Source organism: Chlorocebus sabaeus, chromosome 10 (genome assembly GCF_047675955.1).
Source record: "Chlorocebus sabaeus isolate Y175 chromosome 10, mChlSab1.0.hap1, whole genome shotgun sequence".
In the NCBI taxonomy this organism is placed as follows: domain Eukaryota; kingdom Metazoa; phylum Chordata; class Mammalia; order Primates; family Cercopithecidae; genus Chlorocebus; species Chlorocebus sabaeus.
In genome coordinates this window covers 111,850,760-111,875,831 of record NC_132913.1, presented here as the reverse complement: position 1 = coordinate 111,875,831, position 25,072 = coordinate 111,850,760, and the positions used below count along the sequence as shown (strand labels likewise).

Sequence of the window (25,072 nt, the reverse complement as noted above, 5' to 3'; positions counted from 1 at the left end):
AAAGTTCTCACTCTTTCTAAAGAATTTGCATGAATAAAAGAAAACTAATTTTCTCAATGTCTTTTTAGTACACTCAGAATTTTCAGTACAGCAAATAATTTTCAGTGAAGTCAAAATTATTTAGATAAAATCTTCTCTTCATGCCCTAGCAGAAAATGTTCAGAAACAAAACGAAATAAAGAGACAAAGGAAAAAAAAACTGGCAAGGGGTCAAGTTTTGAGAATTGTTTTCAAGAAGTCATTGTGTTCAGATTGGTGGAGCAGGCTACTGTAAACCGTAAGTAGGAAATGAGAACCCGTTGTGGGTTGATAAAATGGATGTCTTTTCAACTAAACAGATTGCTATCAGCCCAACAGAGCCAACTCATGTTCCTTTTTGCCTGGTCATTTCCTTTACTAAGTGTCTGTAAGAGCCGCCCATTTGGGTGTTTCTCAGGATTATAGGTTTTTAGGTCATACAGAAACCCTGGGGAACGCTTGAAAAGGCTAAACACAAGCAGTTACATTATGCACAAGCTGGATGACGTGACTCCACTGCTGCTGTGTGGAGCAGAGGCTGATGAACCCGAGCTTGTGTGAGCTTCTCTTGCAGCAAGTCCAGGGGTGGCCAGGAGCACGTGTTAGTCTGGTTAAGAGCTCTGCTCAGAAGTAGCCGCTGCAGCTGAAGGTTTTCGGGTGGGCTGAAGGCTGGGCTGCTCCTTCGTTCATCTCAGAAGTTGAACAGTGGGCCTTCTACACACGCTGTCTTTGTCATCCTCAGGAAGTTCCTCCATGGATGAGACACAGGGGCCTCTGGCCATGACTGTCCATCTTCTTGCCAACTCTGGGCACGGTTTGCTTCTGCAGAGGGCTCTGGACCAGCTCCTGGATTGCATTTGCCCAGAGGTCCGGCTCTTTCAGGTGTCTGAACGGGCTAGTCCTGTGAAATACTGGGAAAAGTCCCATTCCAAGCGGTACCAGTTTCCAGGGATGTCCGTGTTGCTTTTCCTGCACAAAAGCCTGGGAGATGATCGGCTATTTCGCGTCCTGGACTCTCTCCAGCACTCGCCATGGCAGTGCTACCCCACCCAGGACACTTGGGGAAGGCTGTGTCCCTACCTTTTTGCCAACCAGGAGTTCTACAGCCTGGACAGCCAGATGCCCATCTGGGGGGTGAGGCAGGTGCACTGTGGCTCCGAGATCCTGAGGGTGACGCTCTACTGCAGTTTTGACAACTATGAAGATGCCATCAGACTCTATGAGATGATCCTGCAGAGAGAAGCCACCTTGCAAAAGAGCAATTTTTGTTTCTTTGTGCTGTATGCCACCAAGAGCTTTGCTCTGCAGCTCTCCCTGAAGCAGCTGCCCCCGGGAATGTCAGTGGACCCTAAAGAGTCTTCGGTGCTGCAGTTTAAGGTGCGAGAGATCGGCCAGTTAGTGCCTCTGCTACCCAATCCATGCATTCCCATCAGCAGCACCAGGTGGCAGACTCAGGATTACGATGGCAACAAGATTCTGCTTCAGGTATTTCTGTTTCTTCTTAGATCTTGTAGAGGCTCATGGAGCTGTGTAATTTTACATCGGAATGGGCCTAAGCTAGTGGTTCTCAGACTTGGTTGCACTTTAGAGTCCCTCAGGGGCTTTTTAAAATTCCCACCCCAGGCCAGTTTGATCCAAATCTCTGGGAGCATCCAGGCCTGGGTAACTTTTTTTACAGCTTCTTGGATGACTCTAATCTGTAACAGGGTTGAGAATCACTGATCTCATAAAATCTCATCTGACAGATAAGAAAGTTCAGATTCCATGAATCTGCAGCTGACACAGGTACTTTACAGTAGAATCAGACAGGATTCTACTATAAAGATCAGAATCTTTACAAAGAATCAGCCTCCTTTCTCAGGCTTGCTGTTTAAATGCCTATTAACTATACCCATATCCTTTGCTTACTCTTTGGGCTCAAGAATGTCATAAGCTCTTCTCATCTGACCGAAGGAAGCTGAAGTCATACTTATGTTTACAGACTTTTTTTTAATTTTTATTTTTTTTATTTTTTAAAGATGGGAGTCTTCCTCTGTTGCCCAGACTGGAGTGCAGTGGTGCCGTCATAGCTCCCTGAGGTCTCCACCTTCTGGGTTCAAATGATCCTCCTGTCTTAGCCTCCTGATTAGCTGGGACTACAGGCACGTGCCGCCATATCTGGCTATTTTATTTTATTTCTAGAGACAGGATCTTACTATGTTGGCCGAGCTTGTTTAAGGATGTTAAGTTTGCAGTGCTATTGACTTAATTTTCATTTTTTATTATTATACTTGAAGTTCTGGGGTACATGTGCACAACGTGCAGGTTTGTTACATAGGTATACATGTGTCATGTTGGTTTGCTGCTCCCATCAACTCGTATTGACTTAATTTTTAAGCATCTTGCATCACTGTCAAATTTGACCACATACCAAGTTAGACAGAATGCTTTCTTTAAAAAATCTTGAAATTAAAGCCTTCCTTTGTGACCATCCTTGAAAACCTAACATAGCAAGTGTGTATTTAGTCACGATAGCTGCCGTGCATTGCCTTTCATGGTATGTGAGCCTGGGCACTTAGTAGTGTATGACTGTGGGCCTCAGTTTCTTCGTTAGCACAATAAAGGCACCAGATAATTAGCATCTTCCTCTCTCATTGACAGTAAATGACCTGACACTCATAAAGTACATAATTAAGATAGTGCCAATAACTCAATTTTAGCTACTATTGTTCACATTATGGCCTATACTAAGGATTTTAAATTGATAATTTTATTTAATGCTTATAACAACCTACGAAGTTACTATTTTTCCCATTTTGGAGATAAGAAAACTGAACTGTCCAGGGGGTCAGTTATTTGCCCAAGATAGGGAGTATCTATCCACCCTGAAAGTTCATGTGGTCAGCCGCTGCAGTCCAGTGTATGTGTGTAAATGTGCATACAGGGGGATGAATGTGATGTTCACAGCAAAGTATCCTGTGGCTTCTGTCCTTAAGAAATGGTCAGAAGCTCCTTAAGGCCTACTGGATAAAGTAATAAGAGACTACAAGATGTCTTTCCATTTGGTTAATTTTGTTGTCATCACTTTGACTTGTTAATAAAATATGAATCATACTGATTCGACACTAAATGATTTCTAAATTATTCACCTTCTTGTTCACATAAGGTAGATAGGCACTGTTTCTGTTAGTTGCCTATTATAAAACCCCATAATTTCCAAGGCACCTAAAATTTCTTTCAGTTTTAGCGACTCTCTAGTACTTAAAATCAACCTCATTGTCAAACAAAAATTTAATGTTCGTGCGCAGCAAGGGACAAGATTTTAATCATTCTTGTCTTTAAGGCTGACTGACATTTTTGCTTTGGAACCACAGTTTAAACAACTTAGTTACTTTGGAAAGTTAAGTCATATTTGGGGAGGGTAGAAGAGTTTTTTGGATAAAAACAAACTCCATGAGTTGCATGAAGAGAGCCCTCTTGCTCTCTGGATTGTCCCAGGAGCCTGGCCACTTCTCAGGCATCAGCCCCTCACTCTTTTGTTTCTGAGACAGAGTCTCACTGTGTTGCTCAGGCTGGAGTGCAATGGCGTGATCTCAGCCCACTGCAACCTCTGCCTCCTGGATTCAAGCAATTCTTGTGCCTCAGCTTTCCTGAGTGGTTGGGACTGCAGGTGCCTGCCAACATGCCCAGCTAATTTTTTTATTTTTAGTAGAGATGGGATTTGACTATGTTGACCAGGCTGGTCTCAAACGTCTGGCCTTGAGTGACCACCTGCCTCAGCCTCCCAAAGTGCTGGAATTATAGGCATGAGCTACCAAGCCCAGCTGCCTCTCACTCTTGATAGCCCCCTTATACATCACCTTTGTCCTGACCTCCAAACCTCAGGGACTTCTGCTTCCTCACTCCAAAATATGCTTTGATCTCCTCTTGTTGAGTCAATGAGTCTAAGCTTTTGCAAACAGAGTGGGAGATTGCCTTCTGGAAAATTCTGCTTCTGGTGTCATATAATAAAAGTGCCTGAGGAAAGTGTGCAAAGGCTCGGCCATAATCCAAAGACAACACATTGTAGCTCCCAGGTAGCTTTTCACTCTTCGACTGGAGTGAATTTTTCAGGATAGTGAATTGCTGGGTGTGTTCGCTCGGGCCTGTAATCTCAGCACTTTGGGAGGCTGAGGCGTGTGGATCACTTGAGGCCAGGAGCTTGAGACCAGCCTGGCCAACATGGCAAATCCCCCTGTCTACTGAAAATACAAAAACTAGCTGGTCATGATGGTGTGCACCTATAGTCCCAGCTACTTGGGAGGCTGAGGCAGGAGAATTGCTTGAACCAGGGAGGCAGAAGTTGTAGTGAGCCAAGATTGTGCCAGTGGACTCCAGCCTAGATGACAGAGCAAGACTCTGTGTATTAGTTTGTTTCACACTGCTGAGAAAGACATGCCTGAGACTGGGAAATTTACAAAAGAAAGAGGTTTAATTGGACTCACAGTTCCATGTGGCTTGGGAAGCCTCACAATCATGCAGAAGGCAAGGAGGAACAGTCACATCTTACATGGATGGTGGCAGACAAAGAGAGAGCTTGTGGAGAAAACTCCCGTTTTTAAAACCATCAGATATTGGGAGACTCATTTACTGTGAGTGAATTCATTCACTCATTCACTCATGCCTTAAATAGCACCCAAGTCACCTCTTGAATGCTTTGCTGCTTAGAAATTTCTTCCGCCAGATACCCTAAAATATCTCCCTCAAGTTCAAAGTTCCACAAATCTCCAGGGCAGGACAAAATGCTGCCAGTCTCTTTACTAAAACATAACAAGAGTCACCTTTATTCCAGTTCCCAATAAGCTCCTCATCTCCATCTAAGACCACCTCAGCCTGGACCTTATTGTTCGTATCACTATCAGCATTTTTGTCAAAGTCATTGAACAAATTTCTAGGAAGTTCCAAACTTTCCCACATTTTTCTGTCTTCTTCTGAGCCCTCCAAACTGTTCCAGACTGTTCCAGCCTCTGCCTGTTACCAAGTTTCAAAGTCGCTTCCACATTTTCAGGTATCTGTTCCTCAATGCCTTACTCTACTGATACCAATTTACTGTATTAGTTTGTTTTCACGCTGCTGATAAAGACATACCCAAGACTGGGCAATTTACAGAAGAAAGAGGTTTAATGGACTCACAGTTCCACGTGGCTGGGGAGGCCTCAAAATCATGGTGGAAGGCAAGGAGGAGCAAGTCACATCTTACATGGATAGTGGTAGGCAAAGAGAGGGCTTGGGCAGAGAACTCCCGTCTTTAAAACCAGCAGATCCCGTGAGACTCATTCACTATCATGAGAACAACATAGGAAAGACCTGCCCCCATAATTCAGTCACCTCCCACTGGGTTCCTCCCATGACACATGGGAATTGTGGCAGTTACAATTCAAGATGAAATTTGGGTGAGGACACAGCCAAACCGTATCACTCTGTTTCAAAATGAAAAGAAAAGAAAAGAAAAGAAAAAAAAAAAGAAAATCCAGCCTAAATTTCCTTGGGTCCTGGGGAGAGGGGCTGGGTAGCAAGTCTGACTTCTTTAAGTGAGTAGTCCAGGCCTTACACTGTGTGCTCAGGATCCAGATCCCAGCTCTGCTACCGCTGTCTTGGCCCTATCCTCAGACAGGCATCCCCCAGGGTTGCCAGTTGGCTGCCAGCAGCTCTGAGGGCTACATCCTCCATGTGGGCTCCCAATGCCTTGCCCCACCATGGCCCAACAAAATGTCTGGTCTTCAGTTGGAGCAACTTGGATCAGATTCTCTTCTCTAAATCAATTATTACATGCAGGAAAGTGAGATTATATGGATCTGTTTAGCCCTGAGGCAAAGGCTCTGCCTTCTACCCCTAGATGCTGTGTGGTGTTCTGTGGGACTCTTAGGGAAGGTTGTGGGTCTCCAGAGAAGATCAGGGCAGAGGAGACAAATATAGAGTGGCCCCAAATGGCTGATGTTCAGAAAAAGCAAGTAAATAATACCTACTAAAGGAAGAACCATAACCACAAACTAACCTCTCTGCAGACCATCCCTCCACATGGCCAGGATGGAGGCGTGTGAGCAGGAGACCTGAGTGTGAGGGGAGCTAGGCCGAGGAGGGGGCGGTGAGAAAGCTTTCCTGAGGAGCGATGCCCAGATCTGCCTGAGCTGGATGGCCCAGGAGGAATTAGCCAGTTGGAGAAAGGAGCAAGGGTGTCCCAAACAGGTGACCGTGGGTGACGGTGTTGGTATGGTGCTGCTTAGCAGGCCATGCTCAGCAAACTTCCTGAGGTTTCATGTGGCTGGAGTGAAGGGAGGGGGAATCAGGGGAAGGGGATGGGCAGGTGGCCTGAGGCTGGATCAGCGGGAACATGGTTAGCCACTGGAGAGTAAGCGCCGAGAGCGGGGGGACCTTTTGGGCTCGCTCCTGTGAACCCAGAACCTAAGGTCAGTGTCTGACACATGGTAGGCAAAAACATCCTTCCATGAATGAACCCAGGCTAAGTAGCTTCTATTCCATCCTTGGTGTAATGAGCAGTCACTGATGGATCCTATGAATGGAACTGACATGGATTATTTGTGTTATGAGGGTCAAATGAGAGAATGTACATGGAGGTGCTTGGTAAAGTAGAAGCTCCTGGAGACCATGTAACTGTGGTGCAGTTGTCATCTGTGCATATGAGAGGCTGTCGGCTGTCTCCGCCAGCACACCCGTGAGCAATGCATTTTCCACATGACCTCTTGCCATTGCAGACCGTCTGATGCCTCTTAGAGGCTAGAATGGATGGTTTTGATGAGAGTGATATGAGGGTATCAAATAGATGCTCAGTAAATGAATGTATGAATACATGAGAAGGCAAGTCCATGTTTATTCATTCCTCAGAACTTTGTTGAGTTCCTGCTCTGGGCCGGACACTGTTTTTCCTTTGGCAGTTTTAATTCTGCTATCTCAGTTCTTAGTGGGTGCAAAATGATAGTGGGTTCAACCTTCCCTTTATTCATTCAAACAGTCCCTCTGCTTTTCTCCCTGTGCTTTTGCCTCTGGTGGTAGGGACAGTGTCAGCGTGTTCTGAGGGAAGGTAGCATGGGTGATGATGTCCTGCTCTTTTTTAAAACCTCCTGCAACTTAAACTGTGCCCTCAGTCAAATAAGCTATTTTGTCAAATCAACCACATGCAGTATCTCTAGTCAGTTACTGCAGGCTTTCAGCTTTCCACAGCTGAGCCCCATGTCCAAAGTTGCATTTTTTGTACTTTTTATAGATTTTTTTTTTCTATTTTTCACATTATGGTTCCTCTTCCCTGATTTACCTGCTGGAACATTCATCTCCTGGCCTCCCCCTGGCATGGGCAATCCAAGGGGAGAGCCCATGACTTTGGTGTTGGGCTCTGGCAGACTCTGAATTCTAGGTCACTTGGTTAGCACTGATGACCTTCTCATTCTGTTTGATGTACAGTAGGCAAACTTTATAAATGAAATGATAAACCTCCCTCAAACCCCCTTGAAATGCTCCAGCAAGGTCTATATTTCATGGCCCCGTGGGAGATGTGAAAGCCATGCCCTTGTTAGCCTTTGGGTGGGTGCTCTGTGTGGGATCACACTGCCCTGGTGGTCTAATGAGGAGCTGGACCCTCCTGCAAGCGCCCGCAGTACCAGGCAGCCTGCAGGAAATGCAGTGTAGAGCTGCAGCCACCCATCTTGTGTGTAGGGAAGGAGGTGAAATTGACCGAGGATGTCAAGTAACATGGAGGACGTGTGACTTGGGGGATGATCGAATGGGCTATAGCGAAGTGTAGGGCTGGAGAGTTCAAAGGAGTTTGGAAAATTTTTGGTCCACTGAAAATGGGTGCAGGAGGACACAAAATGGGATTTGAAGAAATCCATTTATTATGGTGTTTAGAGAAGGGGCAGACATACTCATACCTATAATACATAATTTAGGACCATAATCCTGTTAGCATCAAATAGGACACGCTGGAAAGGGGCTTGGCTGACCTCTTCAGAGGGGACTTCCATTTTCCAGTCAAAGCAGGTGCAGTTTTGAAATAGGGAACTCATAATAGAAATAGGAGGTTAAATTTCATGGGTAGACTTGACTGAATTTGGCAGTAATTGGACACAGAGGGTGAAGAAGAGGAAGGTGATGATGAGTCTGGACACATTGGGCTTGAAGTGCTTGCAGGTCTTTCAGATGAAGAGAATCCATGGTCAGGTGGTCTCTGAGGGCTGGAACTCAGGAGGGGGCATGGGCTAGGGGCACAGGTGGGGTTGGTGGCTGAAGCCCTGGGAAGGATGGACATTACCAAGGAAGAGAGTGTAGAGGGAGAAGAGGTAAAGACAGTGCCTGGAAAATGTGTGCACTTCTGGAGGAGAGGGAAGAAGAACCAGAGTGAGACGCTGAGAAGAAGCAACCAGAAAGCCAGGAGGGTGAGGAGATCGCGGTGTCGTGGAAGTCAATGTCACTTGGTGGCTTGCAGTCCGTCCCTAAGATGTGGCTTCTCAGGTGTGCTAGAGCAGAGCCTTCAGGTTCTGTCCTGGTCTCCTCACCGGGCCCCCAGTTGCTTGTGTGTTGCCATTGCGCCTCGAGATGTTGGCACCTGCTGCAGGCCCTGTGTCCTCCACCAGTAACTGCTACTGCCACCACTCTGGGCTTATGGAACCGTCCCCAAACACTGCTGAGACCAAGCTGTCATTTCAACAAGGTCTTGAGGTGGGGAAAAATCCCCCAAAGAACTCTAGTCCAGAAGAATAACTTATAAGCACCTCTAGATGTCGTTATCCTCAGAGCTCCCAGGCAAGGTATGACCTGGAGGTCCCTCCCAGGTCTCCTCCAAGTCTTCTCTACCCCCTTCTCCTGGAGGTGCTCCAGACCAAACTCACACAGTGAAGGAGGATGGTTTTCTCTCTTCCTCTCTGAGGTCCTTTCCAGGTCTTCTTTCCTTGATAAGGGTGACTGCTTCCCAAGTTGACTAGATGGGAAAGGTCACACACATCTCGCCTCCCACCCCCATTGTTTGATGTTCAGTAGCAAAACTTTATAAATTAAAAGATAAAACCTTCCTGGAAGCTAGGGAGGTTTTAGAATAGGGTGGTGTCCTATTCTTGTGACCTGGGCAGGACAGATCAGTAACAGCACGAGAGTACAACATCAGTACTATCTGGGGTGTGCCATCTTGACATCACACGTTGGTTGCCGGCTATCCATTCTGGAAGCTTTTCCCGACTTAATCATATGGATGAGCTGAAACTCATACCTGTGTAGGCTTCTTGCAGTCCTGGGGCTTCACCTCTGGATCCCCTGCAATCAGCACCTGAGCTAGAATCCACACAACTCTCCAAGACAGCCATGTGGGAGAAAATCATGTGATTTTGAAAGATTCGGTTTAATACATACGCTGTCAATGGAGACCCATTTCTCAACTGAGACCCATTTCTCTAGACGAATGTATTGTCCTCTAGGACTTTCTGTGATGATGAAAATATTCTATATCTGTGCTATTCAATGTGGTGGCCATTCGCCACGTGTGGTTACTGAGCATTAGAAATATGGCTGGTGAGACTGATGAACAGAATTATTAATTTTATTATATTTTAACCATTTAAATGGCCTTATGTGGTGACTAGTATATTGGACTGCCCTGGCCTAGGTCATTTCTAAGGTCTCCTGCATCTTGAAGCTTCTGTAACTATACTGTGTATAGCCTTACTGGTGGCAAAACTGTATCTCTTATCTCATCTGTCTTTTTTTTTTTTTTTTTTTTTTTTTTTTTTGAGACAGAGCCTTTGTCTGTTGCCCAGACTGAAGTGCAGTAGTGCAATCTCGGCTCATTGCAACCTCCCTCTCCTGGGCTCAAGCTATCCTCCTGCCTCAGTCTCCAGAGTAGCTGGGACTACAGATGTGCACCGTCATACCCAGCTAATTTTTGTATTTTTTGTAGAGACTGGGTTTTGCCATGTTACCTAGGCTGGTCTCAAACTCCTGAGCTCAAGTGATCCACCAGCCTCAGCATCCTAAGTGCTGGGATTACAGGTGTGAGCCACCATGCCTGGCCTATCTCACCTTTTTTCTTTGCTTTTTTAGAGAGAGGGTCCGATCCTGTCACCCACGTTGGAGAATCAGTGGCATGATCATAGCTCACTGCTTTAAACTCTTGGGTTCCAGTGATCTTCTCATTTCAGTCTCCTGAGTAGCTGGAACTATAGGCACACATTACCATGCCCGGATAATTTTTTAATGTTTTATAGAGATGGGAGTCTTGCTACGTTGCCCAGGCTGAACTTGAACTCCTGGCCTCAAGCAGCCTTCCTGCCTTGGCCTCAAAGTACTGTGATAACAGGCATGTGAGCCACCGTGCCAGGCCCAGATCCTCATCTCTTAAGGGTAGAATTCAGTTCAATTTTTGGAAACAGTCAAAAGATATTTAGCATTAATTGTATTGAATATGGTACATAGTTGAAGATATTTTAATATTATATTTTAAGAGTACAACATATGTTACCTCTCTATACTGAGAATTGTCTCAGATTCTGAAACTCAGGTTGCTAAAAAAAGTTCCAAAAATATTTAACACAATTATCGATCTTTTAAGTGCTGTGTATAGCTTTCCATAATCTACCTAAGGACAATAGATAATCTAATAATATGATATTATATATAACAGTTAATGAACATTTATATACCAGCCACTGTGTTGTGTTGTTTCATTATAAATATCTCCACTTTAAAGATAGGAAATCGAGGTTTAGAAAGTTTAAACAACTTGCCTATAGTCAACCAGGAAGCAAGGATAAAGTCAGATTTCAAACTCAGGTCTCTCTGTCTCCAAAGTTCAAGCTTTTAACACTTACATAATTTTTGTTTTCTTTTAAAAAGAATAGTTGTTAATATATAGTGTTTTGATTTCCATTATAGTTTTAACGAATATAGCACATAGAATTGATCATTCAAAACAAGATAATTCAGCCTGTTTTAGATAATCAGCTTCTTTTATTTCTAACATTGTAGCGAAACTTGATACTTTTTCCTCTTACCAAGTTTAATGACAGTTAGTTTCTCTGACGGCACTTTCCGTTTCATATCTTAGCAAGATTTTAATAAGAATAACCTACTGGATAAGGTTGCAAACAGCGTTTTTTAAAATTGCAAGATTACCAACAAATGTACCTTCTTTCCTTTCCTCCCTCCCTCCCTCCCTTTCTCTCTCTCTCTCTCTCTCTCTCTCTCTCTCCTTGTTTCTTTTTTTTGAGACAGAGTCTTGCTCTTGTCACCTGGGCTGGAGTGTAGTGGCATGATCTCGGCTCCTTGCAACCTCTGCCTCCTGGGTTCAAGCTATCCTCCTGCCCCAACCTCCTCCCCAGTAGCTGGGACTGCAGGTGTGTGGCACCATGCCCGGCTAATTTTTGTATTTTTAGTAGAGATAGAGTGTCACCATCTTGGCCAGGCTGGTCTCGAACTCCTGACCTCGTGATCCATCCACTTCGGCCTCCCAAAGTGCTAGGGTTACAGGCATGAGCCACCGTACCCTGCCAAGTGTTTCTTTTTCATTAGAGGCTCTTTTCCAGCTTCCAATTAAAAATAAGTTTGTTGACAAGTATCAGGGGAATCTTTCCTCCAACTGATTTAATTGGTAAACGTCTGAGTGGTGTATGTTCACGCCCGCTGGTGGGATTCCTTCCTGTGTGGTTTCTCCTCTTTGTGGACCTTGCTCTCCCGTTTGCTTGCTCACTCGATGAACTCACGGCATTTTCAGTCTCTCTTCTCTGTTACCAGAGGCCCTCGTCATCTCCTTCAAACTCAAACAAGCAGATTTTCCTTGGCTCGATGGCTCTGGTATCTTGCCTTCTTTCTATGCTTGGCTTCTCAGTTGAGCTGTCTGTTTTTGCCCCCTTCTGCTGCAAACTGATGGTGCTTCTCCCTCTGCCATTCTGCACGTGTAGCCTTCCTCTAGCAGTTGATGAATCTGCTCTCTGGAGGGCCAGCAGTGCTTGAGGACAAGACATCAGTGGCATTGGTACATGTGGGCCACTCCTGCCTTCTTGAAATCTTCTCCTCTGTGGGCTGCCATAACCCAGTTCTTTTAATTAAGGGGTTTATTTTCTCTGACTATTCCTTTTCTGTGTGTGTGTGTGTGTGTGTGTGTTCAAAGACTCAATTGTTTCTTCCTCTCTCTAAATCATGTTTTCTCAACCTTGACACTGTTGACATATTTTGGAAGAGATAATTCTTTGTTGTGTGGGGTGTCCGGTGCATTGCAGAATGTTTAGTGGCAGCTCTGATCTCTATCAGTTGGATGTCAGTAACACTGGCCCACTCACCCCTGAGTTGTGACAACCAAAAATGTTTCTAGACTTTGCCAAATGTCCCTTGGGAGACAAAAATCACCCCAAATGAGGACCACTGCCCTGCACCAAAGATCTCCCCACTGAGGTTATGAAATAAAAATCACCCTGTGGGTTTGGTTATCACTTTTGTTCAGCTTAATCCTGTACTTGAATTTTCTCTGTCTCTTGAGGTTTTAGCCTCTTTCCTACTCCCTGTAAGACCATTTAGACATAATGTCTCATCCCTATCCCAAACTCAATCCAGGCAAAACCAAGTCATCATCTGCAGCCCTCCTCTCCCCACCCCCGACTTCTCCAGCTCCGTTCATTCTTCTCCCATTTGCCCAGATTTTGAAACACCAGTTGTTTTTAAAGCCTCGTTTTTTCTCAGAACCCCCACATCCAATCAGTCCCCAGCTGTTCTAATTTTCCTTGGGAGTCATTTCTGCTTCCTGCCTTCCTGCTTTAAGCCCACATTGCTTCAAACGCAAATTATTATTACAGCATTAGCTCTTCGCCCTGGCTCCAGGCATTCTGTTTCATCCTGCACAGCGCTATCAAAATACATTTTTAAATGACTGCCAAATTTATGTTCCTTCTCAGTTCAATAACAAAAGGTGAGAAAATCAAATTAAAATGCCCCTGCCTGGCTTAAAAGACCTTCACATCAGACCTCTACTAGAATCTCCCTTTGCAGGCCAGTTGTGGTGGCTCATGCCTGTAATCCCAGCACTTTGGGAGGCTGAGGCAGGCGGATTACTTGAGGCCAGCAGTCCGAGACCAGCCTGGCCAACATGGTGAAACCCCATCTCTACTAAAAGATATAAAAATTAGGCTGGGTGTGGTGGCGCCTGCCTGTAATTCCAGCTACACGGGAGGCTGAGGCAGAGAATTCATTGAGCCTGGGAGGTGGAGGCTGCAGTAAGCTGAGATCGTGCCATGGCACTCCAGCCTGGGCAACAGAGTGAGACTCCGTCTCAAAAAATAAAATAAAAAAAAAGGATCTCCCTTTGCCGCCTCACTTCTTCACCATCCCAGCCTTCTTACCCTCCTGTTCCCTCCAGAGCTCTGGGCTCACTCCCACACCTTTGCTTTCTATATTTTATGTATTGTGGTAAAATATGTGAGACAAAAACTTACCATTTTCACCTTTTAAAAAAATTTAGGAAGCCTTCTTTCTTTTAAAAAATTGTGGTAAAATACACATAACAATACTTTTACCATCTTAACTATTTTTCGAGGGTACAATTCAGTGGCATTAAGCACATTCACAGTGTTGTGCGACCATCATCACTATCCATTTCCAGAACTTTCTTGTCATCCCAAACAGAAACTCTGTACCCGTTAAATCAAACTCACCGTTCTCCCGCACCCTTGGTAACCTCGATTCTACTTTCTGTCTCTGAGTTTGCCTATTCTTGGTACCTCATATAAATGAAATCATACAATATTTGTCTTTTTGTGTTTGTCTTCACTTACCACGATGTTTTCAAGGTTAATCAGTGCTGTAGCATTTATTACAATTTCATTTACTTTTATGGCTGAATACTATTCCATGGTGTGTATATCTGTATCCATGCGTTACTTGAGCTACTTCTTAGCCAACGATGCCTTTCATTTAATCTTCAGTTATCCAATTTTAAGGCTCTGATCAAACTCCACTTCCTCTTTGAAACCTCCCACGAAGCTCAAGGGCACATTAATTCCCATTCCTAAGTAGAACATTGCATACCTAAATATTTGCAACACATAACTGATTATATATTTCCCCTTTCTTGTATTTTATAATGTGGGACTTTATGACTCTCTTTCTCTTTTCAGTATTTTATTACACATGTTTGTTTCCAGTAAAGTACTTGGCAGACAGCTGCTTCTGAAATACTTGTTGATTGACTGACTACTTGTTTTCAGGAAATCAGTTTATCTCTTTAAAGAAGGTATATACAGAAACTGGTTTGGCATAAGCAAGTGTGTGTTTCATTTTGTTTTATCAACAGCTATTTAGCTGTATTCGTTTCTATTTTCTTTATTAGCCATTTAGAATAAAGGAACATAGTGGCTCTGCAAGTAAGTAATTTATTTTCTTCTTCTCTAGCATTTCTTGAGGGCTCTGTGTTTTCATTTCTGAGTCTCTCAGCTGTACACTCTCAGGCTCTGTTAACTCCCTCTTAGTTTCTCTCATTCCCCTCCCATTCTCCAGTCCCACCCGCAGCATACCCCCATCCCAAACACACACACTCCCACTTCTACACACTCGCTCAATACTTTATGTTGCTGTGAAAGCGGCATTGCTCAGGAGGGTCCTGCTATTACAGGAGAGCACGTTGCCATTGGTGGTTTTGGCCAATTGATGAAAATAAGTACCTTTCAAAGGATCAGTTAATTGCAAAAGTCTGGTTTCAACTCTAAAGGGAGCCTGACACTATTTAGAGGTTTCTTATTATCTACCTAAATTGTTTCCATGAAGTCATTTTTTTCCCCAGTGTTGACGAAATCCTCTCTTGCTATATCTTCTTGGAATCACTTATAAAAGAAACATTGTTTTCCCTTCATGATATGAGTCTGCCCCTTAACAGCTTAATCATTTTTCAATGATGTACTTTCTCTTGTTTTTCAAGAGTTTAGAGTTATGAGTGACAATCTTTCTGTTAATCACATAATGCTGATGCTCCTTGAACTTGAAGAACCTAGCTCTCAACCTTTAACATTTTACAAATATTTCTTAGAAAGATGATCTCTAAATGATCAGAATTCCTACAAATGCATTTCAATTTGTTTTTTGGCAAGAGCTTAATTCTCCCTGAAGGGATTCAGCCATTCACTCAGCATTATGTTTCTCCTGGAAATTCTTCATTCCAATGCCAAACATCTGCATTTCTATGTTAATAACGTTACACTCACTTTTGCCCTATGCTTTAAGGATCTTACACTTCTCTTTAAAAAAAGTGGACATTCTCCTCTCTTAAGAAGATTGCGCAAATGTCTAGCCATAGTAATAAAAATCATTATGAATTTTCTTAAGACTTTATGTCCACCTGATATAGAATAATTTGGGGCCTAGTTTATAGATGCTACATTCTCATTTGTTTCTATGTGCAAAAATTCATATTTTGTTAGGCATTAAGTTTTATTTATTTATTTATATAACAGATATTTAGTGATTACTTATTGAATGTTAGGCACTGTGGTAGGCACTGGACATATGATAACAAAGAAAGTGTATATAACCCTGCCATTCCAGATTGCAAAGTCTATGGGAAGATACACAGGAGTAAATAGCCAAGTACAAAATGGTGTGGTGAGTACTCAAATATGAGAAGTTCAGACTGTGCTGTGAGAGCTAGTAATACTACTAATGATGATGATAATAACAAATGCACGCCTGGCACGGCTATCATTTAATCTTCACAACTCTATGATGTTGGCACTTATTTATCTACTTTTCCATATAAGGAAACTGAGGGACAGAAATGTTAAGTAAGTAGTCTAAAATCCTACTGCTAATAAGTGGTAGAGTGGATATTTAGTGACACCTAAATCAGATTTAGTGATATTGAGAAGGCTTCCTTCTCAATGCTGTGTAAGCTTGGAGCTAACAATGAGAGGAAGTTTCAGGAAAAAGGGCTAGAGGAGGCGCATCCCACATAGAAGGAATAATATATATGAACCCTGGCATAGGAAAGGGCAAATCATGTTCAATTTCAGCATGTGGAGGCTGACAGGGAGAAAGTGGTGAATTACCAGTGTGGTGTAAGAAGAGGCAGACAGTAAAGGGTGAGGCAGGCCACATCCAAGGGCTTAGATTTTTATCTTCAGAAGAGTAGAGCGTCATTGAAGCAGGATGATGGTGTGATCCAATCCTCTGGTAGGGGAGTGGAGAATGGATTTGTGGGAGGTGACAGCATCTGTGGGGACTTCCACTGGATGGCCACTGCTGTAATTCAGACAAGAGTTGATGACGGCTTGCTCCAGGGTGAATGACAGGGGGAGCAGAGAGAGTGGAATGTCAGCGATCTATAAAAGGAAGTGTCCGTGGGGATGGGTGGTTGGTTGTACCCGGGGTATGGAGAAGGGTGACCGATGCTCTTGCTTGGGTCATGTGGGAGCTTATGGTGCCATCTTTTAAGATAGGGAAAAGAGAAAGCAGAACAGACTTGGTGTGAGAGGGAGATGAGTTCATGGTGCAGATGATTTGGGGCAGGTTTTGTTTGAGGCATGGGTGGCTGGAAGGCAGTTGGATAGATAGGTATGAAGCCTAAGAGACAGATGAAGCTTACGGGACAGATCTGAGGTGTAGTTACACTTTTGGGAGCCTTCATCATTTAGATGATAACTGAAGGCCTAGATGCTCATGAGATTGCCCTGGGGCAGGTAAAGTGAGAAGAAAAGAGGAACCAGGCCAGTTCTGAAGAACGACAACATTAAATGAACCAACAAGGGAAGAGGCTCCCTTAATGGAAACGGAGAAGGGACTGAGGGAAAGGCAGGAGAAAATCCAGTGGAATTTGTTGGCAAAGAAGCTGAAGAAAAAGACTTCAGGATGAAGAGTACAGACTTCAATGTCAAGTTCTACCAAGAACTCAAGAAAAATGAAGGACAAGCGGGCTGATTGTAGATGATCTTGGCAAGAGCAATTTCAATAGAGTGGTAGGAGGGAATTACCAGCGTGGTGTAAGAAGAGTCAGACAGTAAAGGGTGAGGCAGGCCACATCCAAGAGCTTAGATTTTATCTTGTCAGTGGCATGAGTAGAGAAAATAAGGGGAGGTTTGTAGAAAAACATGACTGTACACAAATTTTCTGTAGAGGTTTGACAGTGAGGGGGAGGAGAGAGAAACCTGGAGGGAAAGAGAGGGTGGAAAGAATGTGTTTTTCAAGACAGGAGACTTGAACAAGTTTAATTGCTGTTGGAGAGGAATAGGCAGAGAGAGAGAAAGAGGAGAGGGAGAGAGATTAAACATCCAAGATAAGAAAGTGGGAAAAATGAATAATTGATAAGTCGGGGTCACCAAGAAGGTGGGAGGTGATGGGAATCTTGGCCCAGGGACCGGTCACTTTCACCTAGAGAGAATGGTGAAGCTGCAGGTAAGTTTCGCAGTAGCAACGAGAGTGTTGCTAACTGGTGACAGTGTCTACTTTCTTGGTAATCTAGATGGTGAGACCACCTGATGAGAGAGAGCGGGGGTGATAGTGCCGCTGAAGGTTTCAGGACAGTTCTGAAGGTTTTAACAGCTGCTGGTTAAATGGAGAGAGGTGACGAAAGAAGCAGGCAGACTGGCAGATAGCCTGAGAGAGGCTGGAAACCACGCCATCATGGGGCAACCATTTCACAGACACATGCATTTCTGTGGCATCCTGAGCACATGTTCAGAAAATGTGGGCAGGTAGATGGATGAAAGGTGGGGAGATTTTGTGGGAGTCTGTGACAGAATGGGAATAGCGAGGGGAATTGGAGGTATTGGCGAAGAAATGGTTGAAGTGATAGTCTTTGGGCTCAGATTGGCTCTGAAAGGCAGTGCGGATGGGTGGGGTTGACAGGGAGAAGCTGGGGATTGGGAGGGTTGATGTTGAAGAGCGGATGTGATGGGGAATTGAGTGCTGGAGCTTGTGGCCTCAGAATGCCCGGCTTAAATAGAATCTTTCAAAGATGGGACATTTGCAGGTGGAGAAGGCCCAGTGGAGGGGCTGTGGGACTGAGTGACAGAGGTGAGTGGAGGGGTGAGCTGGGCTGGCCCAGGAGGGTGCTTCCTGGCTGCCCTGAGATGTCTCAGCACTGGTTGGGGCTTCAGGACCAATTTCATTGTGATCTGACATTGATTTAGGTGGCAAGAGGGAGGTTACTCAGGCTTCTCTCCCTGTTCACAGTTGCTAGAGAATGAAATACAAGCCCCAGAGTCAAAGTTATTGATTTCTTTCTCCAGATTGGATAATCTAATATCAACCCTGAACCATTTCTGAGTATGGAAATATCCATGCCAGTTTCCATTTCTAGAAGAAAAAGATGTCATTGGGTCAAATAAAAAGGTACATTATGATACAAGGACAGTGTCAAATGATTCTCCAAGAGGCAATGATGGTAGTTGGCCCTTTGAAGGACTGAGGGAGTTTGTTCTCCAGGGGAAGGGAAACCCCAGCTGACATTTTGGAGATAGAATTTTTTCCTCCTGATTTTGAAAGGATAAGCAAATAGTTTTCATTGGACAGTGAGAATTTGGGGGTGATTTGAGGTTGGGGTGGGGAGAAGGCTTTACTTTTTATTTTACTCATTGGTACAATGAAATTATTTTTATGGTGATAAATTACTACTTTTATAATAAAACTTTTTTAAAAAAAACAAACAGTTGAAAAGAAAAGAAAGGAAAGGAAGGGAAGGAGGAAGGAAGGAGAGAAGGAAGAAAGGAAGGGAGGGAGGGCAGGGGTGTGGAATTAGAGCAAAGGGAAATATAGAGAGAGATAGCTAAATGAAATTAGGCAAAGAGTTTGGAGGAGGAGTTCGGCTGTATGTGATAAGAAACAGACTCACAGCAACTGCAAGGTAACTGACTACTCGAAGCCTAGCTTTTCTGGCTCCATGGCAGTAGTTTCCAAACTTTGTTGCACATTAGAATTACCTGGGGAGATTTATCAGCTGTGATAGCCAGGCGTACTCTGAACTGATGAAATCAGGAGGTCGTGGGCTGGGAGCAGGTTTCATTGTTTTTTAATGATTCCAGGACGTTCCCTTGTGCAGCAAAGTTTGGGAACAGAAATTTCTCCTATGGGTTTGCATAAGGTCACGTGCCACAGTGCAGTGGGCATCCCTTCAACAGTGTCGCCCCCTAGAGAGAGTTTCTGATGCTGGCGGAAGCTCTCTTCAACACACTCTGGGGCACCACACTCAGCTGTGGTTCAGTACAAACACATCTGGGATGGGGGTTTCAGATGTGTGTGGCTCTCTAATGAACTGGCTTGGCCCAGGGGTTGAATTTAGATATTCTAGAATAGTAGTTTTCAAGCTGGTTCTGGGAAGCCCTGGGAAACTAGAGAGGGGGTCCAATAGGCAGAGGCTACCCTCTGCACTTCAACCAGGGCTGCTCTAATTAGATTGTTTCATATTTTGTACTACCAGTTAATCCCAGCATTTTGGCAGGCCAAGGCAGGTGGATCACTTGAGGTTGGGAGTTTGAGACCAGCCTGACTAACATGGAGAAACCTCATCTCTATTAAAAATACAAAATGTAGCTGGGCGTGGTGGAGCATGCCTGTAATCCTGGCTACTCGGGAGGCTGAGGCAGGAGAATCACTTGAACCTGGGAGGCGGAGGTTTCAGCGAGCTGAGATTGGGCCATTGCACTCCAGTGAAACTCTGTCTCTCTCTATATATATATATATACACACACACATATAAAAAGAGAGAGAGAGAGAGAATCATTGATCTAGAATAGGGCTTGGTCAACTGTGGCCCGGGAACTAAAAATAGTTTTCTATTTTTACATGATTGGAAAAAAAATTCATGACACATAAAAAGATATGAGATTCAAATTTCAGGATTCATACATAGAGTTTTACTGAACACAGCCATTCATTTATATATTGTCTATGGCTGCTCTGCGGCAGAGTTGGGTAGTTGGGATAAAGACCATATGGCCGGCAAACCCTCAGATATTTACTGTCTGGCTCCCTGCCGAAAATATTTGCCAACTTCTATTCTAAAAGAATCAATGGAAGCCCTTGTTTTTTTGTGTTTGTTTTTGCAGTTTGGTAATAGGCATCTCATCATTTCTATCAGAAAATTGAGAGAATGTACATGTGCGTCATCTGTACAACAAATACGTTCTCTGTGTGTGTGTGTGTGTGAGAGAGAGAGAGAGAGAGGGAAAGAGAGAGAATTTACTCATTTCTAGACCTGTTTTCTCACTGCCCTGATTTCTGCCTTCTTGCCTCATAAGATAAATATGTATCATTATTTTTTCTCCCTTGAAATAGACTTCATTTTTTTTACAGCAGTGGTAGGTTCACAGCAGAATTAAGCGGAAAGAACAGAGAGTTCCCATATACCACTTTCCCTCCCAAAAGAGCATCCTTTCCTGTCAACATCCCTTATCAGAGTGGTACACGTGTTACAACTGAGGAACCTACAATGACACATCACCGTCACCCAAAGCCCATAGGGTACATTAGGGTTCATTCTTGGTATCATACATTCTGTGGGTTTGGACAAATGTATAAGGATGTGCATCCACCATTACAGTATCATACAGAGTAGTTTCACTGCCCTAAAGTCCTCCATGCCCCACCTATTCAACCCTCCCTCTCCCCACCCCTGGTTGATCTTTTTAGTGTCTTCATAGTTTTGCCTTTTCCAAAGTGTCGTATAGTTGACATCATATAGTCTCTCTCTGTCACCCAGGCTGGAGTGCAGTGGTGCAGTCATAACTCAATTTAACCTTGAACTCCTGGGCTCGAGGGATCCTCCTTCTTCTGCCTTCTGAATAGCTGGGACTATAAGTATGCATCACACGTCTGGCTAATGTTTTTATTTTTTGCTAGTTGTCCAAGCTGGTCTTGAATTCCTGGCCTCAAGTAATCCTCCCACCTCAGCTTCCCAAAGGGCTAGGATTCCAGGCATGAGCCCAGATGGGCGTCTTTCAGTTAGTAGTATTTATTTCAAGTTCTTCCGTATCATTCTTCTTGATATTTGATTAAGGGCTGGGCCAGGTAGGGATGGATCCTAGATACCAATTTCCAAGGGCTATTATTAAAATGGAAAAAATGGACTTTTTCCAGAAATCTTCTTGGGAAGAGTGTTGTGCATGGACTAGGATGCAAGGCTCCCAAGGGTCAAAGTCTTAAAGGGGAGGTCAGTGAACTCCATTCTGTGGAGGGAGAATGCAGTCAACTGCAGGTTGAGGGTTTTGCTGAGTGGGGTCTGTAAGTTTGTAACCAGAGTGGAATTGCTAAGAATTAAAACACCTAAAGTTCCATATAAGATGTGCCCCCTTTTTGTTTTCTCCCACAATACCAGGCCTCTAATCTAAATAAATGGTGCCCCAAGAATTTAAAGGACATTGCTGCCAAATTTTTAGCCTGCCTGGAGTGGTCCCATGTCTTAGAATGGCCCAAGATACATATTTTTATTAGAAGGATCACCAGCTTTGGAAGATTGAATTCTTACTTCAATCCTTATCTTAACTTTAACCACATGTTTTGGTGGCTTTTTAGATTTCTTTTTTTGCATGGTTGCTAATAAATACATCATTTACAACATCCAGTGAGGTCACTAAATGACATCTGTGAATGTCTGCATTGTTTGAACAACTTGCTGTACCAGAAATGTGGTGTTATCAATTGACCATTTGATTCCCAAAGTCTTAACCTTGTCAAAAACTTAATTTAGGGAGTCTCAGAGAGAGGTATTTGGAACTGGGGCTGATTAGATACCTCATGATTATGTTGTACTTATCACTTCTGTTCAATTCAACCAAATTTACTGAAAGTCTGCTATGGACATGGCATGGCAGAGGGTGAATGAGGCATAGTCAGCTCTTGGCACTTAGTTAATGGAAATTATGTTTCGTATGTTCCTCCTTTTCTTTTCCCGTAGGTCCAGCTGAATCCAGAACTGGGTGTTAAGAATGGCACCTTGGGAGCTGGCAGAGATAGAAGTCAGCTGGGCTCCGGGCTGACTTCTATCTCTGCAAAGAGGACCTTAGAACCCAGGAGCCAGAGGAACCAGGGCAAGAGGTCCCAGCGGCATTCTCTGGAGCTTCCTGAACCCACTGGGAGCCCCACATCAGACAGCTGTGGTGGCACTTTGTGGAAAAGCCCTGGCCGGTCATTCCAGACCAGCAACCCAGCTATGGGTTCCCACCTACACCTGTCTTCTCATCACCTTGAATCCGGGGCCAGAATGAAGGTCCTCAACTGGGAAAACAGCTTTCAGAAGCTTGAGGCCGAGACGAATGTTGACACTGGGTTCACCATCATAAATTCTGAATCCAGGCAGACTTATTTTGGTGGATTTCCAAAGGATTTGCAGACCAGTCAGCCACCATTCTGCTTGCCAGCCTCTTCCTTGGGGGTGGCTCCCTCCAAAAACAACAGTGTCCTTAAGGAAAGAGTCTCTCCTTTGCCACTTGCTGGCCAAGGGGACCTTGGTACCAGGAAGACAATTTCAAAATGTCTCTTTCATCTGCAAGTTCAGGGTGAAGAAAAAGAAGACGACGAAGAAGAATTCTTTATATAGCATAAAATAAATGTGGTTTTCTAAAACACAAGATCAGATAGAATGTTCTAGAAATGGAGTACGGACCCAGAATCGGCCTGTTAGTTGTTCATCTGAGAGGGTCTGAATGCTCCCCATGCACAATCTGTATTGATTTTGTTTCAAATGTTCAAAGTCTAAAGGTGCTGGGAATGATTGTTTATTTGCAATCAGTCATAAGAGAACACAGCCAACCCACAGGGAAAACACCGAATGCTTTTGTTCCCTGGAGATGCACTAACCCAGCTGGATGTGTTGAATCCAGCACCTATCAGGATAATTGCATTGTATGCAAATGAATCGGTATGTTATACAACACTAATTAGTGTCTGTAATTTGGTTTTAATTTTTACTTAGGTTGCATAGCTCATCCCCCTGGACAATATGGACTGCTATTTATCCTTCAATGCTTTTTAATTTTCATGTGACCTCTTTTGGTAACTAGGCCTTGTTCACCACATACCCTCTTGTGATTTTGCCTTTGAAGTTGTTTGTATCTGGAAAGAGTGAAAATGCAAAGAGTTTTGAAAACTATGAACAGTTAATTTTGTTTTCCTGTTTAATGAGCCAAAATACTGGAAGCCAGAAAATCAGGTTAAAAACGAATGCTAGGCTCTAGGGTTTTCCTGCTCATCTGCTTCTCATTTGTTTCTGCACTATGTCAAAGAGGACAGTGGTTCTTGCTACAAACCAAAGAGGAACGTTGAGCACAGTGGGAAAATTGGACTGGTTAATCTGGTCACTGGAGCAGGACTTGAGTTCTTCTGGCCACATTTTGACTCCCAGATTCCTTTACAAAACACACTCATTCATTCATTTATATATGTTCATCCAATAAACATTTTTTGAATACCTATATTTGAATAAGACATGGTGTATATGGTACATATACATTCAGGGGCCATGAAACCCAAAAAAGTATTTATGGTTTCACCACTATAATAAATTCATTCTACCAACTCTTAAAAAGATATTGAATTCCAAATACCTTCCTCCAAAAACTTTTTCCACAGTCGAGGCCCACACTTGCCACATAATGGTGTAATAAGCATTTGCAACCTGCAGATGAGACTGGGCATATTGTGAATTGCAATTATAATTGCAATGGACAAATTCTCAGTTGCCCATATGCAGAAGTTTTTGGTTATGTCTGTACACACAGTTTTTAAAAAACCTGAGTCCTGTGTTTCAGTTCATTTATAAGGTTATTCAATTCCATGAACTTCACTCTCAGAACAGATGTTACATAAGAGTATAAATGTTGATTTAGCTGGATCTTTTGGAGACTTGGAGACTTACTACACCTAACTGGAGACAGAGATGAGTTCAGCCCTAAAGTCAAATCTTGCAAAAGTGAGTCTAGGCTGATTTTGGGTGCTCTTCTCGGCAAAAGGGATAGAAATGGAGGAGAGTTGTAAATGGACAAAGACAAGACTCCTCAGTTGATATTTTTTGTCCTTAAAACATCAACATATTCTCATTCCCATTTTCTCTCTCTCTCCCCTAGACTACAATTTGATTTTAGAAAATGGGATGAAGAGTTTAACTTTGGTATGGCTTTCTATAATAAGAGTTAAAAAAAAAAAAAAAAAAAGGAAGTTGCACTACTCAACTTTGAATAAGCACAGCAGGAAGAAGTCTTGAAATTTACTTCCCACTTTTTTTGATGTTATCTAAATTTTCTTAATATAATACCTGAAAATTATAAAGAATATTGAGAAATGTGAATCAGGCACTTTACAAAATTGACTTGTAAAATAATATACCCTTAAAATGTCCTACTTGTATTATTCAGGCTTCCCTAGAGGAACACAACTCATAGGATATGAAAAGGAGTTTATTAAGGAGAATTGACTCGCAATCACAAGGTGAAGTCCCACAATAGGCTGTCTGCAAGCTTAGGAGCAAGGAAGCCAGTCCAAGTCCCAAAACCTCAAAAGTAAGGAAGCCGACAGAGCAGCCTTTGGTCTGTGGCCGAAGGCCCTAGAACCCCTGGCAAATCACTGGTGTAAGTCCAAGACTCCAAAGCTGAAGAACTTGGAGTCTGATGTTCAAGGGCAGGAGGCATCCAGCATGGGAGAATGATGAAGACCGGAAGACTCAGCCAGTCTAGTCCTTCCACGTTCTTCTGCCTGCTCTATTTTAGCCACACTGACAGCTGATTAGATGGTGCCCACCAGACTCAGGGTGGGTCAGCCTCTCCCAGTCCACTCAGTCCACTGACTCAAATGTTAATTTCCCTTGGTAACACCTTCACAGACACACCCAGGAACAATACTTTGCATCCTTCAATCCAATCAAGTTGATCCTCAATATTAACCATCACACTACTCAATATAGGAATTCAATTTACAACATGATGGGATGGAAATAAATAAAATCTGGGACTGGGCGGGGGAGGCCCAGATTTTGGTTTCACTTTTTAAATTTACTATTGATGTGACCTTGAGCATGTCAGGCTCCTTGGTCCTCTGTTGCTTTATCAACTGTAACAAAAGATTGTTAGGGAAATCA

General features: G+C 43.5%; 1 protein-coding gene across 2 annotated transcripts; it reads left to right on the top strand.

Moving 5' to 3' along the window:
- The first annotated feature begins 210 nt into the window (after positions 1-210).
- Positions 211-25,072, top strand: FAM124B (family with sequence similarity 124 member B). 2 transcript variants are annotated; one of them, XM_007966458.3, is made up of 2 exons: positions 211-1,503; positions 21,899-25,072. In XM_007966458.3, the coding sequence occupies exons 1-2, from the start codon at positions 772-774 to the stop codon at positions 22,538-22,540; spliced, it is 1,374 nt and encodes a 457-aa protein (XP_007964649.3). In that variant the 5' UTR covers positions 211-771; the 3' UTR covers positions 22,541-25,072. The 2 variants fall into 2 exon arrangements, with proteins under 2 accessions (XP_007964649.3, XP_072876383.1); XM_073020282.1 differs by lacking the exon at positions 21,899-25,072 and adding an exon at positions 2,037-2,220 and having other exon boundaries at positions 211-1,511.

What these genes read in the sequence shown, in the direction of transcription:
- FAM124B (XM_007966458.3), top strand. Translation starts at nt 772, where the DNA reads ATGGATGAGACACAGGGGCCTCTGGCCATGACTGTCCATCTTCTTGCC. An exon ending in GCAACAAGATTCTGCTTCAG is followed by an intron (nt 1,504 to 21,898) that starts GTATTTCTGTTT and finishes CTTTTCCCGTAG; the next exon opens with GTCCAGCTGAATCCAGAACT.